The sequence below is a fragment of the Crocodylus siamensis genome, chromosome 15 (assembly GCF_052110815.1).
Source record: "Crocodylus siamensis isolate JL-2025a chromosome 15, ASM5211081v1, whole genome shotgun sequence".
NCBI lineage: Eukaryota > Metazoa > Chordata > Crocodylia > Crocodylidae > Crocodylus > Crocodylus siamensis.
Genome location: NC_143409.1, coordinates 29,769,052 through 29,786,171, shown reverse-complemented (window position 1 = coordinate 29,786,171; position 17,120 = coordinate 29,769,052). Strand labels below are relative to the sequence as shown.

Sequence of the window (17,120 nt, the reverse complement as noted above, 5' to 3'; positions counted from 1 at the left end):
TGCCCCCATGCCGAACCCTGTGCATACCCAGAAGGTACATTTGTGTTAACTAGACCCAGTTTGCCCAACACCTGTATAGACTGGGTGCTTCAGCGGGTCTTTTTGGCACTTTTATCTAAAAGCACCAAAAAGTCCTGCTGAAGCGCTCAATCTATACAGACACTGTGGAGCTAGGTCAAATTAACAACTGCCTCTTCAAGTAAAACCCTTTATTTTTCTCCACATCTGTCAGCAGTCATTGATACTTTGCTTTTTATAGATCTGTGAAGAAAGAAAGCAGAAAGGCTTTCAAAGCTTTACTCAGACTAGAAGCATCAATAGGCTGCTTAAAAAGGATATACCATATTTACCCAAATCCAAGATGACCCTGAATTTAAGATAACCTTCCAATAATTGGGTTCTATACATGGAAAACATACAAATTTGCTATAATTTCCATGTATACAATCTAATCATTGGAGGTTTCTTTTAAATTCATAGGGGGATCCCTCAGAAAGCAGTGGCTGCAGCGCACACGGTCAGTGGTAGGTTGTAGAAGAGGCAGTGGGTGGCAGCTGGTAGAGGGAGCAGGAAGTAGAGGAGGGTTAAGCAATCTGATCCCTACCCCTTGCCCACTTTGTGCCTGTCCCCGCACAGCCTGTACCAGGATGAACTGAGGATAGAGCAAATATATGCTCCACGCCCACGGCTGGAGTTGGGGTGGAGCCTGCTGAAACAGGGGTTAGCAGCTGCAGGGGAGGGAAGGTAAGGGAGTGCAGGGGGGGAGGGTGAGTAGGAGGGCAAGGCAGAGGGAACAAGTAGCAGCTGCTCTGCAGCTCTGGCTCCAATCCAAGGGGGCCGGAGCTGGAGCCCCAAAGGTACCTGCCCCCTCACTGCCTTGTACTCACCTTGTACCATGTAAAGGGGTGTGCTCATCTTGGATTTGAGTAAATACAGGATATGGTAATGACAATATTGTAATTTTAGTTACCAAGTAGTTTAAGGGCTGTGACAACAGGTCCAAATTCTAATGGTAGTTGAAAAACTTAGAAGGGAAGAAAATAGTAATGACAACAACACAAATGCATGACAAATACATGCTGCAGAATCAAGCTCACCTGATCAAAAATATCTCAGAGAAATAAAAACATTTAAGCACATAGCTTCGAGGGATCAGTTGGGAACAGAACTTGAAACTAAATCCTAAGAACTTTCACTACATATGATAAAATGAAACAAAAAGCAAATAGGATGCTGGTGATAAACATCATAATCAGCACAGTATAAACAGACATGTAATACTCCGACTACACAATTTATAAATATAAATGTAAACCATTAAACTCGTATACAATTTTTAGACCACATATTCTGGGTATAAAAGCTTTAAATTCTTTCACAAGATTCAATGAAAACAGTGAAGACAAGCTGGAGATTTCATGTCATTTTTCATTTTGATTAACCATTTTTAAAGTACTGGAAATGCAGTGAACTGTAGTATTCTTTTACATCTCAGCAAAAAAAAATCCTTTTATTTGGTTTTGATTCAGAAAGCAAAAGAAGAGGGCTTTTTTCTGATGTTTGCTAAGACAGTGGCAAAATAAATGAACATAACACTGCAACAAACAACACATTTGTTCAACACATTGTTTACTGATGTGCAGAAATCAGGAAATCGCTAAACAAGAATGTTAGTTATGAATACAAAAGGAAAGAGAAGGTCAGGCATGAAAAATTCCCAAACCTTTTTCCCTAGGAATCCATCAAGTGAAAACCATCTGTACCTTTTAACCATCTTTTTTGATTGCAGTTTATTTAAGAGAATAAAATAATGTTTCCAAATATGACAAAGCTCAATTCAATTTAAAGAATATTAACTACCAACTAATGTGAAATATAGGAAACAAAATAAATGACTATTTTAAGCTGTATATGCTATCTAGAAGACTTTTGTGACAAGAAGGCTGAGGAAAGCAGACTATGGTAGGTCGTCTGGTGGTAGGCCTACACTGGCCAAGCACTCAAACAGTGTAGACTCAGCTTATCCTGGTAAGCACTGTACTTTCTTTAATTAAAGTTTCACAGAGTGGTAAGCCATGAAGTCTATACTAGTGATTCTTAACTGGGTGCCACGGCACTCTGGGGTGCATTGAGATACTATGCAATGTTAGCACTGATAGGTATGGAAACATGAGTCACAAGATAAACCTATCATTTCAAATATGAATCCAGGGTGCTAGAAAAAATTCTGACCTGTTGTGGTCTTTGCACAGAAAAATTGTGGCATGATTTTTCTATAATCAACAAATGAATGAAAACTAAAAACTGGCATTTTCCCAAAAAGGCTGAGAATCGCTGATCTACACTAAGAGTTTTTGCCAGCACAGTTATGTTGGTCATAAATCACAACTCATTGGATCCCTGACATAGCTATGCAGGCAAAAGTTTGTAATGCAGAATTAGCCTACCTGACAAGATCCACAGGAGCTGGTTTTAGCCTTTCAGTGACAGCTTGATCTTTCTTGAGAAGAATGTTGGTGGGCCCTGCCAATGATCTCCTTCCACAAATTTCTGGGTTTTAAAGCTGTCAATCATTAGAGTAGATACTGAGAGCAGTTGTTCTCAACCTTTTGGAATTAAGGCACCCCCAAAAGACTCAAGCCCCCCCTGCAGAGACTTAAGGCGCCCTCTGAAAGTTTTTAGTCTTCACTTGTTTTTTGACAACAGAACAATTATACAGCATTCTGTTGCAAAGAACTTAGAAAAAACTGCAACAGGTCAGAATGTTTTTTACACTAGAGTCCTATTTGAAATCTTTGTTTTTATCATATGAATCATATTTGCACACTTAACAGTGCTAACATTACATGGCACACCACAGCATCCTTGAAAGGATCTCAAGCTTCCCCAGAATGCCAGCAGCACCGTGGTAGAGAATTACTGACTTAGAGTATGAATATTTCCTGCCCGCTCACCAATAAATTATGATTTTCTTTGAACTTAAAAGGGAACTGCAGCCAGATACATCCCTAAGCCGTGGCCCCAACTGGGCCCAGAAAGAACTGGCAGATTTGACTGATATTTGGGTGGTTGGCGATCACCCATAGACACCACCAGCAGCGTTGGCAGCGTCCAGCAGCGATCACAGACCGCCTGCAGACACCACTGGTGGTGTCGGTGGTGAGGGGGGGGTGGCACGTGGAGACCACCTGCAGGCACCACCAACAGTGTTGGTGGCACCTTTTCGCAGGGGGTGCACCGCCAAACTCAGGGGGTGCACGTGCACCTACGTACACCCCCTATGCATCACCAATGACCTAGTTCACAAGAATCCACAGAGGCAGGAAGCGAGACCTCACAGCACCTGAAGAATGGGGACAGCTAAGACAAAGCTGTCTTAATGATTACCCCACTCTCCCCAGGGCCTCGCTTGTATAACCCAGAGGAAGAGGATGCATCGGATTCCACAAAGTTACTGTCCCCAGAAATGTGGGACACACCAGAAATTCCAAACAACCAAAGATCGAGGATCCACACTAGGGGATTTGTAAGTTAGGGGGAAGGGTCATTACATCAGTTTGGGTGACTAGGGCTTACGTGGATCTAGCCCCACTTTTCTGCCAAGGCCAAGTGTGGCAAGGCAGGAGGGAGGGCATTAATTTTGTAAACAGCAAATATGTCTGCTGGTTGCAGTCACACAGTGTTTCACTTACATGGGGGTGGATGTACCATGACCCCTCTTAAAGTTGCTTGGTGGGTGAGCATTAATTTGGTTAGCAACAGGAATTTGTGTTGCTGAGAGATGTACAATGACTGGGGAGACATTCAAGTTCCTGCATAATCATCCTTTGCAGGCGGCTGCATTAACTTACAAAGTGGCAGGGATGCTGCTTGGCGATTGCCAAGGCCAGGTAAAAAATATTCAAAAATGTCCAAGGCTGAATTGATTCAGTCTTTGCAAGTTAATCTAAGCTATGCAGTTTGAACTGATTAGCAAATGGACAGACATTCACTTTTACGAAATGCAGCTGCATACCTGCAGTGGCTCAAGCCAGAAGCCGTGAGGCGCTTAAGCATGCCAGCCACTGGCAAATGGAAGGGAATACAGAAGCCCTCCAAAGCTCTCACCCCTCCATGGTGGAGAGGAGGGGGCATAGTCAAGCACCAACCTGGGGCTAGCATGCTAAAGGATGGGGGTTTAAATCCCCTCCCTGGCCTACATGGGGCTCCAGCCTGCGTCTGTGGGTGGTGGACAGTGGCTTCCACCTCCCCCCCCATTGGGGGGGGGGGCAGCTGCTGCCAGACTGAGGAGTGGGGGTGGGGAACAAGGTTGTGGCACTGAATTCATAAAAGCTTGAACAAGAATAGTTCTTTTTCTGAAGCAAACACAGCACTTTACAACCTCAAGAACATGACAGAACAACCAAAAACCTTCACCTAAGGTAAGATACAGCCCAGTAAAACACAGTGAGAACACGCAACAATTTAGTCTAACTTAAAATGGAATGTAAAAGACCAAAAAGACAAGACAAAGCCTTGCATAATTCTTAGGTAATCGTGAGGGCAGTGTCTCCTAAGAGCCAGGTGTTCAGAAAGTCCTTGCTTAGGTAGTCCAGTCTCCCACCTTTTACAGGTTCTGATTTATAATGTAACTGTACTTCTCTGCATTCTTTGGCCACACTAGCTCAAGCTGTCTGCAACTCTCTCCTGTTCCATCTGTTCCTCCATCTCCAGCACATACCTATGATGATTGTGTCAGATCTTTGCTAACACCTCCCATCTCTCAATCTGGTCCTGCAGGGCTTGGCTCTGTGCTCACAGGTGGCAGAGGACCAGCCCAGTTCCTCACTCTCTTCCCATTCCCCCATGGTGTGGGGGGAGCTGAGGGAAATCATGCTCCCTCCTCCTTCCCTTATCAACTGCTTGCAGTTCTCTGCTTTCTTTCGTTACACCAGTCCAAACAGTCCTCTCCTGCCCTGTTTGACCTCAGTCAAATAAGTCTGATACTACATTAAACCAGGTTCATCTTAAACTGGTTTTGGCCATTTTGAAACTGGCTTATGTGTGCTGAACTTCTGTTTTGTTACAAGTTTAAAACAGTTTATGATCACTTAAACCAGTTTATGTGCAACTTCTGTTCCTAGCTCAATAACCTGTCCACTACAGGGAGTGGGGACAAGATCTTTGACCACGAACATCTTTTTTCCCCCATTTCTGTTACCAGCTGCCGCATCCACTGGAAGGCAGGGACATGCACCTGAAGCATGGACACCAGCACGAACCAGAGCTAAGTGAATGCATGAACACCACCACAAGCAGTGACGGTTGTGGGGGTGAGGTAAGCCAAACCAAAGAAAACCAGGCTTGTTCCAGATACACTGCACTAATGAAAGAGGACATGCTGAGAGATAAGAGTTTTCCAGGATGTGGAAACCAGGGGGGTATGGCAGTGAGCAGTAACCAGGGGTGCTGCACAGCATCCATAATATTTCCTCTGGGAGCATACAGCTTCTCAGTGTTCCCTGGTCATCCCACCCAAGGGGGGGAGCTTAGGGGGATGGGGGTTTTCAAGGCACTGGCTTTTATTATTGTGACCAGAGAAAGAATTTTGCTAATGTGGGGAGCAGTAATTGGGTGGGTGCTGCACAGCGCACATAATTTCCTCTGAGCACATGCAACTTCTCAGGGATCAGGAGTTCAGATGGTGATTGGCAGTGCAGGAAAACAAAGTAAATACAACACAAGCAGACATGCTTGACTAACTGCTAATTCCCATTATTGAAAGACAGGCATGCCCATCAGCAGCTCATACAAGCCCCTCACCCTACAAGCCAGCAAACCCACCCTTCTATACTTCCCCTGTTATGCAAAGGGAACATGAAGTGAAGACTCAAACAAAGCAAAGAGAAACCTTTATTTAAAAACCAAATATTAATCATAATTAAACAAACCAAAGAACAGGTTTTGTACATAACAATGCATAGTTACTACAACAGAGGAATTTCTTTTTACTACCCTAATGATGCATGATTCATGGGGAAAAAAAAATCAATCTAAGCAATAATCATTTCTAACTAAAAAACTTCAGCTCTAAGGTGGACTTTCTGAGCTTGACTGAAAACTGGTGGATGGCATAGCAGAGATCCATACCACCTGTCCTGCTCCCAGGAAGGAGCAGGGCCAACCACCAGCAGACACAGTATCGTTGCAAGGAGCCTGGCCATTATTTGCCAGTCTTCCCAGGCCTGGGAATGCCTCCTGGACTTGGAGCAATTCCTGTTGCACTGGATGGCAATGAATCTTTCCTTAGCCAGACAGATCTGTCTCACCATCTTGAGCAGCCAATGCTTGCAGTCCCTGAGGGCATCCATGATCCTGTCTATGCATGCAGCAGCCTGCCTCAGTAGCCTGCGTCTCCTTGGCAGCATTGTTGAAAGCAGAGCTGAAAATCAGGGAAAGCAGGAAACAGAATGAATTAAGGATGCTCAACGCTTGAGAAAAAAGCACTCAGCAAATCTTGTAAGCAAATAAGAAGTGGTCAGCCCAAAATCACTGAAAAGGGGTGCCTGGCCATGGGCAAACAAGTGCCCACCCACTTTGACCACTACTGTGCCTCCCAGCTGTGTTGCCCTGTACCTCCCAGCACTGCCCCTTAACTCCCGGGGTCTTTAAAGCACTGTTCTACACCATTCCCCTCCCTCCCTTCACCTCACAGCCCACCCTAAATACAGTTGTCAATTCAGGTGACACGTGATCTGAAAAGTCAGCAGAGCTTCACATACCGGGTGTGGAGGTCGAGCTCTGCAGTCTATCTTCCTCAGAGGAAGCAGCAGGTGACACGACTAGGAACCCTGCCGCTATCTTCTCCACTAGAGCTCCGAGTTGCAGCAGTGGTTGGCAATGTCTTAGCAGGTGAGGTTGCCCTGGAGGTCTCTGCCCCTGTGTGGTCACAGGGCAGTCCATTACCTCCATTAGCAGTTTGAATTATCTATAATGGACCACAACATGCAGTGGGATGCCCTGCTACTGTGCTCTGGTGACATGCCTGTGAAAAACAGCCCACAGCATCTTTGCCTTGATATGGCACTTGTGGCAGCTGAAAAGTATGTCTGTGTGATAAAGGTGCTTGCTGAAGGCTCAATGAAGATTAGACCAAGTGTTTTTCTGTATTTGTTTAGATATTAAGCTATAAGTTGTTCCTAAAAGCCTAATTATAGTTTAAGATGTACTGAAGCCTTGTATAAAGTAAGACCTAGTAAATTTAGCAAAGCCTAGAAGTAGTAAGGTCCTGTGCCGCAATTAAAATGACCTTATCAAAGGAATGCAAAGCTTGTACTGCTATTGGTCAGCCTAAGGACAGTTGAAGAAAAAAGAATCTAAGTGGTTGTATGTTATCAGTGTCCTTCAGAAGCTATAAATTAGCTGGAATAGTTGGAAACCATTCAGAAGGAAGATGCAGCTCTGTGAAAAGAATTAGTTAGCTGTTGCCTGGATCAGTAGGCCTGCAGACCTCAAGGAGCCCAAAAACTGCATTCCAGGATCCTTCCTGGTACCCCTCAGACAGTGTTGCTCGGGGACACCCGACCTCACTGAACTTTGTAGAAAGAGAAGCTTGCTGTGTATCAGGCATCAGAGGGACTGCCAATAAGTTGCCGACATGAATTGCTTTTGTCTATCATCGTTTGTCTTGTTACCATGCATAGTTGTGTTTTTGTTAAGTCAATAAATCTTTCTTACATTTCTACCCCAACCACACTCTCAATCCTAATCCCTCCGCAGGCAGCTAGGACAGGCACGGGACTGCCATCCTGTTGTGCCCCTGCTTGCCCATTCTCTTGGCAACATCAAGGTAGATGTGCCAGTCGGCCCATGGGCTGCAGACAAACTTGTACACAATCTCAGGGTCCCCCACCACCCATACCTTTGTTTCAGTGAAGCCCAACTGGACCTAGACCTATGTGTCCCTGTCCATTCCATCCTCCCCCGAACGTCAGACATTTTGGATCAATAAGGAGTAGCCAGGGAGCTGTGCGCTCAATTTATAAAAGTCTTGAGGTGACAGGGCCAAGGAAAGTTCACTCTCTTCCCACCCTGCTGTTGCTGGGCAAAGTTTGGACATCATACATGCTGGAGCCAGGCAGGGTCAAAGCAGGGAGGGGGGCTCTATACTGATGGCAACTTTGTATATTATGGGCATACTTCTTCTGGTTGTCTTTTAGTCCTGTTAGGCCTTTTAGCTCTGTGTATGCCATGGCACAGTAACAGGCTACCCAAAGAGCCATGTATGGAGAGTTAAACCTTCAATGGAAGCCCACAGGCTCCCTGTCAAGGCATAGTACAACAGCAGACTACCCGTGTGATCCGTGTGTCAAAACACCATTCCCAGCACAACATCTGAACTTCTGAGCAATTCAGACATAGTCAGTGAGGGAATGAATCCTGACAGAACTCACCTGCTATTCATAAAGCAGGTGTGGTTAATGGTCATGCAGGCTCACAGAACTCCAGTTGTCAGGTTTACATAAAACCAGCGAGAGAATTAATGGCATCAGGGGACAATTATGCTGCAGCCAGTTGAAAAGGGATTTTTTTTTTTTTTTAAGAGGTGCAGGGTGGAGAAGAGCAGGGGTTCCTCACAGCCGTTGCCAGGCAAAGACTGGGGATTTTTGCTAGGCACACAAACGCTACGCTTTGAGACTGTTGCAAGTTTTGGGGCCAGTCAATGGTGTTCAGCACGGCTCTCCCATAGCCTGAAAAGGGTATCCTAAAACATTCATTACACACAAAGAGTTGCAAATTGTAGAGAAATTTTGTAAACAAAGGTGCACACTATACAAAAGTTGTAGCAACACCTGATGGACAAAGGGGCTCACCACACATCTTTCGGTGAATTACCATGTACACATGGCATATTAATGTCTGCACCTTTCAAAGTTGCATGCAAACTCATTTAAATTGCCAAAAATTCACGTATGTGCAAAATGTGATGCCATTAAGCCAGACAACAGGGCAATTTTCATTATGTGTCCAAGTGCCTTAAAAGTTAAATGTTATAAGATACAAGAATTTCACCAATCAATACGGAAACTGCTCCAATGAGCTGTTAATTTTCCTCTCCCAATAACATTCATAAAAATCACAAAATTTGAGGATTTTATCAAAACATAAAATAAAATCCTTGGCATTCCAATAATACAAGTGCTTCTTTTCATACTGAAAAGAATCCATTTTTATCCAATTTCCAAACTGTCTAGAAAAATCAGATGAAGAACTCACATGGTATAGAAGACCATATACATTTTACTGGCAGGACTGATAACCATGTACATTTTGCTGGCAGTCAAACAATTAACAACAATCCTTATACTGTGAAAATTATGTTTGCATAACAGTAAAGCAATTTCCAAATTTTAAATAGATATTGTATTATTTAAATTTTGTGATAGTGACAAATTAAACATGCTGCAGTTCCTCCTGTGGTATCTTAGGCAACACTAAATAAATTCTATGGTCAAACAACAATTAAAAAAAAGCTTTCTTTCTAGGCAGCTACCTATTAGGCAGCAACCTATAATGCTTAACAGGCTTAAAACAAAATGTGTCAAAGATCAAGAGTAAGTTATCTGAGGTGTCAAGTGCATAAGGTTAAAGGTGAAATTTTATTGGGTCAAAGGTGGTATAAATAAAATCTTATATGTCAAAGAAGAAGGGTCACAGACAAGGTGTATATAATGTAAAGTCATCACAGATGACAAGTAATAACTTTAAGTAGTACAAGCGTGTTCTCACCACAGATATCTTCATTGATTAAAAATGGAATTCATGGTAAGTGACTATGAACTATAACACATTATTTGCTTCTGTATATTGTTTTGGAAACTTCCTTGCAAATGAGCTTGAATTTACTTTAGGTTATTAAATGTTGTACTTTGGGGAAGCAAAATTTTTCATTCAGCAGCCAGTTAATGTTAAGAGCACAAAACAGATGTTAGATGAATAAATGTAACGGACTTTCAACTTTAAGGTGAGAGTACCCCTAAAATTAATATTTTGTTACTGCTGTTGGAAAAAGAAAACCACAAAGACGGCCTTAGGGCAAAGAAATTTCAAACTATTACTGTATAGGTCACCATAGTGCCCAAAAAACCAACTGAAATGTAAAAATAAATCAGAGTATTTTTAAAATACAGCATAGTAATGAAAAAATCAGTATGTCAGTACTACCCCATTACAGTAGTGGCTGCAGGTTAAAGTTTTAGATGAAGCACAGTACCCACAACACTATGCATATGTTTGTTAATTAAGGAGTACTTTCTTTAAAGTGGCCCTTAATTTTCTGCTGTGTCTGTCAAGCCAGTCATTCAATTGGAGGAGTCCTTTTGCTCCTAGTTTTGGGCCTCTTTCAGAAAAACACTTAAAAGCATGTACTGTACTTTAAGGTAAGCCTGGACTTAAGCTCATGTTGGATTGTGGAAGAGGACTGGATTTGAGCATATGCTGTAGTATTTGACTAAATCAGGGCCTCTGTGCCCTCTAGTGGAATTCCTGTCTCAGTCTGGGGCACTAGAGCAAATGCCCTCAGACATTCACTTAGCTGCAAGTGATATGCTATTAAATTAAATGCAATGAACAGCCTGTAGCAATTAGAAAGGAAAATCTATTTTACTTTTATCTCATTTTTTCAAGTGGAGCAGTAACCCAGCAAGAGCCTCCACTGCTCAGAGAGAAGTGACAAACCTAGAGGATCATGAGCTTATATAACAGCCAATAAAGAAATGAATACACTACAATTCTTGAACCCCTGTGCTCCCTTTCAAGAGTGCTGGGACTTCACATAGCTTAACATATGAGACTCTGGAGCCAGAAGAAAGAAAATAAAAATAAAATAAAACTACTGAGTTTATTAATTACAATAAACAGCTCCTCTTTATGTAGAAATGGAAAAACTCTCATTATAAACCTTTTTAAAGGGATGAAAAAGAGTACTAAAGAAATCTCATATGGTTAGGGAGGTGAGTTGAAATATAGTAAGATATACTTCTATATACAGAATTATATCTTTGCAATCATTTCTTTTCTCCAGGGAGAAACTGTTAAAGGGATTTCCAAAAGTAAACTCTAGCAGGTGGAACCTAGCTGTACCTAGGTTGGATTTTATAACACAAATAGTGTAAATCTGAACCAACTCTGGAGACCATATTTAAGCAGTATTTTCAGGAACAGTATTTGATTGATCCACAAATCACGGGATAGACACAGCTAAACAACAGGCTGTCATGAACATGTTTCTTCCAAAGTGATCCTTACAATAATGTTCTAGCTCTCTCCAGGCTGTAGATGTGGGAAATGAAATTAGACAACCATTTAGAATTGTTCTTCAAGACAGCAAAGTTTTTTGAGTCAGCTAAAATGAAACAAAGCTGATTTTAAGAAAGAGTGAACTTGCAATTTTTTTTTAAGAAGCAGTTGCTAAAAATCTCTCTTGAAAAGGACAGCATTTAATGGTTGTCCTAGTTTGAATAAGCAATATTGGAGAAAGACCATCAATGAAGCAATTTAACACTGGTATTTTTAGCACTATTAGCCATTAGGTGGAACAGCAACATGTTGAGATCTTAGCAGAGGTTGATATGGTTGCTCTTGAACAGCATTGTTCATTTCTGTCTACAAATCATTTGCTGAGACTCAACCCAGACAAAACTCAGATGATTTTACAGGATGGCAGAAGCTAGCTGATGAACAGGTGGAAGTTACATTAAATCCCCTTAACTGCTATTTTGTGTCCACAGCTTGTTTCTAATATTCATGGAGCCCTGACTGCTGCAGGATTCCCAGGTGCCAACACTTGCCAAATGTGCCTATCATGAGCATGGAGGATATGTGTCTGTCTTTCAGAAGTATACTTTCACCACATCATTTCTGCTTTGTTTCAAACAAAGAGCATATTAAATTGTGCTTCAAGATATGTACTAATTACTGTTTTTCAAGTGGAGTTTAAGGTAATTGTTGTCTTTCTTTTTATCTTGAAAGGCTTTAAATGACTTGAAGCCAGCTATTTGAGAGCCCATATTTCTCCTTTTGTATCAGCATGACAGCTGAGGCACTGTCATCAGGGACACACAAACCTTCACCTTGTCTAAGAGAAGGTCAAGAGTACAATATTCTAGATCAGTGCACCACAAATTAGCCCTGCTCCCTTCCTGTCACTATCATCCCTCTCATTTACCCAGTCTGCTCCTCATCTTTCTGCTCCCTGCCCTGTGTTATATATAACCAAGCTGATGCTCTGTTTTCTGCTTCTTTCCCTGTGCTCCCCTGCCTGATCTAGTGTTCTTCTTTCTGCCACTGTGATGCACTGTGATGCCTATCACTTCCCCAATCTGCTTTGTCACACGTACAGGCTGCTCAAGCCATTTGTGGCACTCATGCCTCAGTTTGGTCACCCTTGTTCTAAATGAAAATTATACTTCCTTCAAGGCCTGGACTTGATAATATTTGCAACAAGCTGCACAATCCACTTCTTTTCACAGGTGCTTCTGGGAAGATAGGAAGGAACATGATGGGTGTATTGCTAGGGACAAGGTTTGCCAAAAGAGCTAGAAGGGGTTAAGGTAGGAGAAGAAAATTGCGATTGGGGACAGACAAACTGTTGGGTGTTCATTTCATTTCTGTTACATTTTGTTTTGAAGTGTGGGCAAACATTCCTGTTTTGTCCCCTACTTTATACTTATACTGAAACTATAATGTTGTGATTTAGGGTTTAGAAAGGTGCAGAATGAATATAGACAAAGAGCCTGCTCCTGGAACTCAACATAATGACCACAAAATTCAGCACCTTCAGAAAAAATACAAGCCTCGTCTAACATGGCTTTCACTTAATAAAATCAATCTTATAAGAAAAGGAGAAGAGAAGGATATAAAAACGAAATACATGATACTTATTAAACATCAGATTAAAGTGGTAAACATAGGACAAAAGAGAGATACAGAAAAAAATATTATTTGAATACAAATGAAGCTTATATAAATAGTGTAGCCCTTCTATAGGAAATTTATTTTACATAATATTAATTTCAATATATCAAGTTTACAAAGTTTTCTTCCCTTTGTTTCTGCTTAGAATTTATTAAAAAACATTACTGTTAAACTTTAGGGATAAGCGAAGCAGGCTCTATTTGATTCTGATTCAAATTCAGCACAAATCAGGGACAGCGATTCGACCTGTTGATTCAGATTGCTGTCCCTAATTCGATTCGGTTGAATACAAAACTGAAGTTTTGATGCTAATTCAGAGAATCAGCGATTTGGACATACATACAGCTTTAAAAGATTTTTCTACATACCTGGAAGCAGCAGGTGCAGCTCGTGATTGCTGCGATGCTGGGGTGCATGGAGCATCCCACAGGAGCGTGGGGGGACCCCCACGTGCTCGGAAGTGAATCCCAACCTCCCTGCACCTCCCCTGGCTTGGTGATTGGCCACAGGGGGACCCCTGGGTGCCCCCCCCCCAAGCCCAGGAGGCACCAGTTGCCGAGCCAGGGGCACATGGGGGGGGCCCCCCATGCGCTCACTGGGAGACCTGGAAGTGGACTGGAAGTGCTTAAGGTTCACTTCCAGGTCTACTGGCAAGTGGACTGGGGAGCCCCCCATGCTTCTGTGGGACACTCCATACGCCCCAGCATCACAGTGATCATGAGCCCCTGCTATCTAGAGGTATGTAGAAAAAATGTTTAAAGCTGTCTGTATATCCTAGTCTCCGAATTTTTCTGAATCTCTCAGAATCAATTCAGAGGGTTCCAATTTGATTCAGAGAGTTAAAGGGTCCTGAGATTTGATTTGGATTTGGAGATTCAGCCATCGAATTGGACCGAATCTCCACCGAAACGAATCAGGGACCAAGGCTTTGCGCAGCCCTACTAAACATGTATTATAGAGTATCATTTGTGCAGTTTAACTTCTTATGACCTTTGCTATTCAAAGCAATTTTTCAAATCTCTCTTTGCAATTACTTTATTACGGTTTAGCTGGCATTATAAACCAGAAGAATAGCAATGTAGTGAAAAAATTTAATAAAACATACCACTTCTTCATCTGAAAGTTCGCGTCCTTGGATACTACTATTTTCTCTCACTGCTTGTTGGTGTTTTTTCCCCTTAATATGACTAAAAAGATACACTTCTGAGGAAATCTGTAATGAAATTTAATTATGAGTCATTTTTTCATCAAAAAGGAATGTACCATATTTGACAATCAATAAACAAGTATGTTCAAAATCTGGCACCTGATCACAACCGTACTCCACATTCCTTAAATCAGTTTCAATTACTTGTAATTACCTTCTTTATAAAAATAATTATGGCTTCATACCAAAAATTATTTCATCACAGCATATAATTAAAATGACTCATAAAAAAAATCTGAGCTGAATAAAATCTGAGCTAAATAACTAATGATAAAATGAAAATGCTTAATGAATGGAAGGAGCTGTATTCCAATACCTCTGGTGTTGGAGCAAGACCTGCATATGCACTTATTTTTTAGTTGACTGTTAAGGAACTACACTGTTTTACAGTTTTGAACATGCTAGCAAAGGGCCCCAGATTGGTTGGACATGCTTACAGCAAGTTAGTGGTATATGCACCCATGTATCATATAGAGCAACCCTGTGCTTTGACATGATAAGTGACACATACATCTCAAGGATGACACAAGAAGTGATAACATCACTTTTGTTTGGTGCAGATAAAGCGTAAGAATGAAGATTAAATTACCTAACAAGCTATGAGCAGTGCTCCTGTTTAGTTCACAGATGAATCAAAGATATTACACCTACTTTGTAGCAAGATCCAAGGACCAGAAGAATGAATAATGTTGCTTTTAGAAGCATAATCAACCTAAAGCATGGTGTCTGTTGTGTCAACAGTTCACAGAAACTATGTACACCTTACTGGCAAACACATGTACAAAGATTACATCATACTCATACAGATGGTAGGATTCTGTACATGTCAACACCATACACCTTAACTTTCAAGTAAACAACATGATATGGGATCAAAATGTGGAACATGTGTATTTTACTTCACATTGTGCCATAGCTAAGATTGTATTAGTATAACTATAAAACCTGCTTACAGGTATTTTTTATTGTGTGAATTAATTAAAGTAATTTAAAAAAAGAAAACTGGAAACACAAATACCATTACATGCAACCATAAAGAACTCCCATATGAGTTGTCAGTAGTTTCAATGCTGAAACTTTCAAATCTCAACACAGTGCTCTGTCATACCCTTTTATGGACCTGTCTCTAGAGGGGGAGACTTGATACAGTTTTACTAGTAACACAAGTATTTGTAAGACAGTAGGAAAATAACTGAAATCAAGAATCTGGAGTTCCGTTCTGTTTCTGGGAAAAGTATGCTATAATGGTAAGGTAGAAATAAAAACATAACTGGCCCACGGGACATTCATTCTGAAAGGCAGCATGATTTCAGTTTTCCATGAGATGAAACCTGGGCTTCTCTCTCCACTCTGCCTAAAATAATGGAGGAATGAAACTCGACTTATTTCTTAGCTATAGTATGAAGCTTTGCTGAATGATATGCAATTAGTGCACAGAAAAATAAATGGTCATTTAACAGGTGAGAGCAGTAGTCCTGGCTCTCTGTTCAACACACTTAGCCTTAGGACACATGCTTCTCTCCTTGTCTTTTTCTGGAACTCCACCTACTTGGCAGGGCAGTGGAACAGCATCCCAATGCAGCTGAAATGCAGAACATGTCAGTAAAAGCTGGTACATTTCTGTGCTTACCCCCAAAAGAAGAGCAGACTGGAAGAGAGGGGAGGTACAGTAGTCTACTTTGTAGTACCCTCTTGAAAATAAGGGTATGAACAAAATGAAACAAAAGTAGTAGAACTACACTTAGGATTGACATATAAACTTTTGATAGCATCCCTTCAATCCAACTTACCAAAACATTGCATAGTGAACACTGCTTTTTTCGCTCATAAGGGGTAAGTTTTGGTGCATAATCAGTATTAGCATGTCTCCCACTGCTTAATTCAGCTGCCTTTTCTTTCCTCTGTTCAATTTGTTCCATGTGCCTCCGAATGCTTTCATCATGCTAAATACATAAGTATCAAAACAAAAGATGGTAAACATCATTAAATTAAAATAAAATGAACTCTGGTTAGAAATACTAAGGGTAATTAAATACCATTCAGTTCTGGATGATGCAAATGCAGATTGAAACTTTATGTATAATGCTTGCCAAAATACTCAAAGTGAATAGCTGTCCTGTATCATTGTATACAGTTTAAACATATTATTCCTGATACCATATTTTAAAATACTGGCATTTTTGCATTATTTGCAGTGATTATTATCACTTCATTATCTTTTATAACTCTAATGCTAGATTTTTCTCCTGCATGTAGGCCCTTACTTATGTGTATTGTGTTCCCTCAGCGGAATGCTGTGATACAGAATTCAACTGGTGGTGTATTCTCTAATTAATAGACAGCAGCAATATGGCATTAATTAAAGATATTATTAGTAGTATTGTAGTCATAGTAATTACAGTGCACTATATCCTTCAATTAACGTTCTGTATAATATCAGCCTGGATCAAGTATCAAAATTTGGGCTATGACATGACTGTATTTGTTTTCACAAATAAAACACATAACAGGAAAAATGTTTTAAAAATTTGATGTTAAATAACAATGTAGTTTCAATTCAAAAGAATGTTATTCTAGCTATACCTTTAACTGAATCTTCTTCTGTAGCTCTTCCATGGCTTCTTGTTGAGCTGCAGTGAGAGCTGCCAGCCTTTCCTCTCGGTCTCTACCATAAAAGAACAAGTACTGTAGCAGAATCTATGTATTTACAACTATAATATATTGGAGATTGGGGGAAAAAAAAAAAAACACACAAGGAGATAACAGCTAGTGAAGATAAAGGCAGCTTAATAGGCAGATAAACGTCTAATGAAAGCAGACAGTTGCAACTTTGTACCAGATCTTACCACAGTCCAGTTCAAAGCAGGTATGGACACCATGGTGATGGAAAATGCTAATGAATGGGATGACCTACCTACTCTAGTACTCCTGTCTGATAAAGTAAGTGGGGGTAATTACA

The 17,120-nt window shown here is 41.1% G+C and overlaps 1 protein-coding gene across 7 annotated transcripts in view; it reads right to left on the bottom strand.

Annotated features, from left to right (window-relative positions):
* SCAPER (S-phase cyclin A associated protein in the ER) overlaps window positions 1-17,120 on the bottom strand; it is a 378,523-nt gene that overhangs the window by 230,831 nt on the left and 130,572 nt on the right. For all 7 annotated transcript variants that reach the window (XM_090028843.1, XM_090028845.1, XM_090028844.1 and 4 more), the window contains 3 exons: window positions 16,745-16,826; window positions 15,952-16,104; window positions 14,060-14,167 (listed from right to left, as the gene is read on the bottom strand). In XM_090028843.1, coding sequence (XP_089884969.1) covers window positions 14,060-14,167; window positions 15,952-16,104; window positions 16,745-16,826 — 343 coding nt within the window. The remainder of the gene's footprint in view (window positions 1-14,059; window positions 14,168-15,951; window positions 16,105-16,744; window positions 16,827-17,120) is intronic.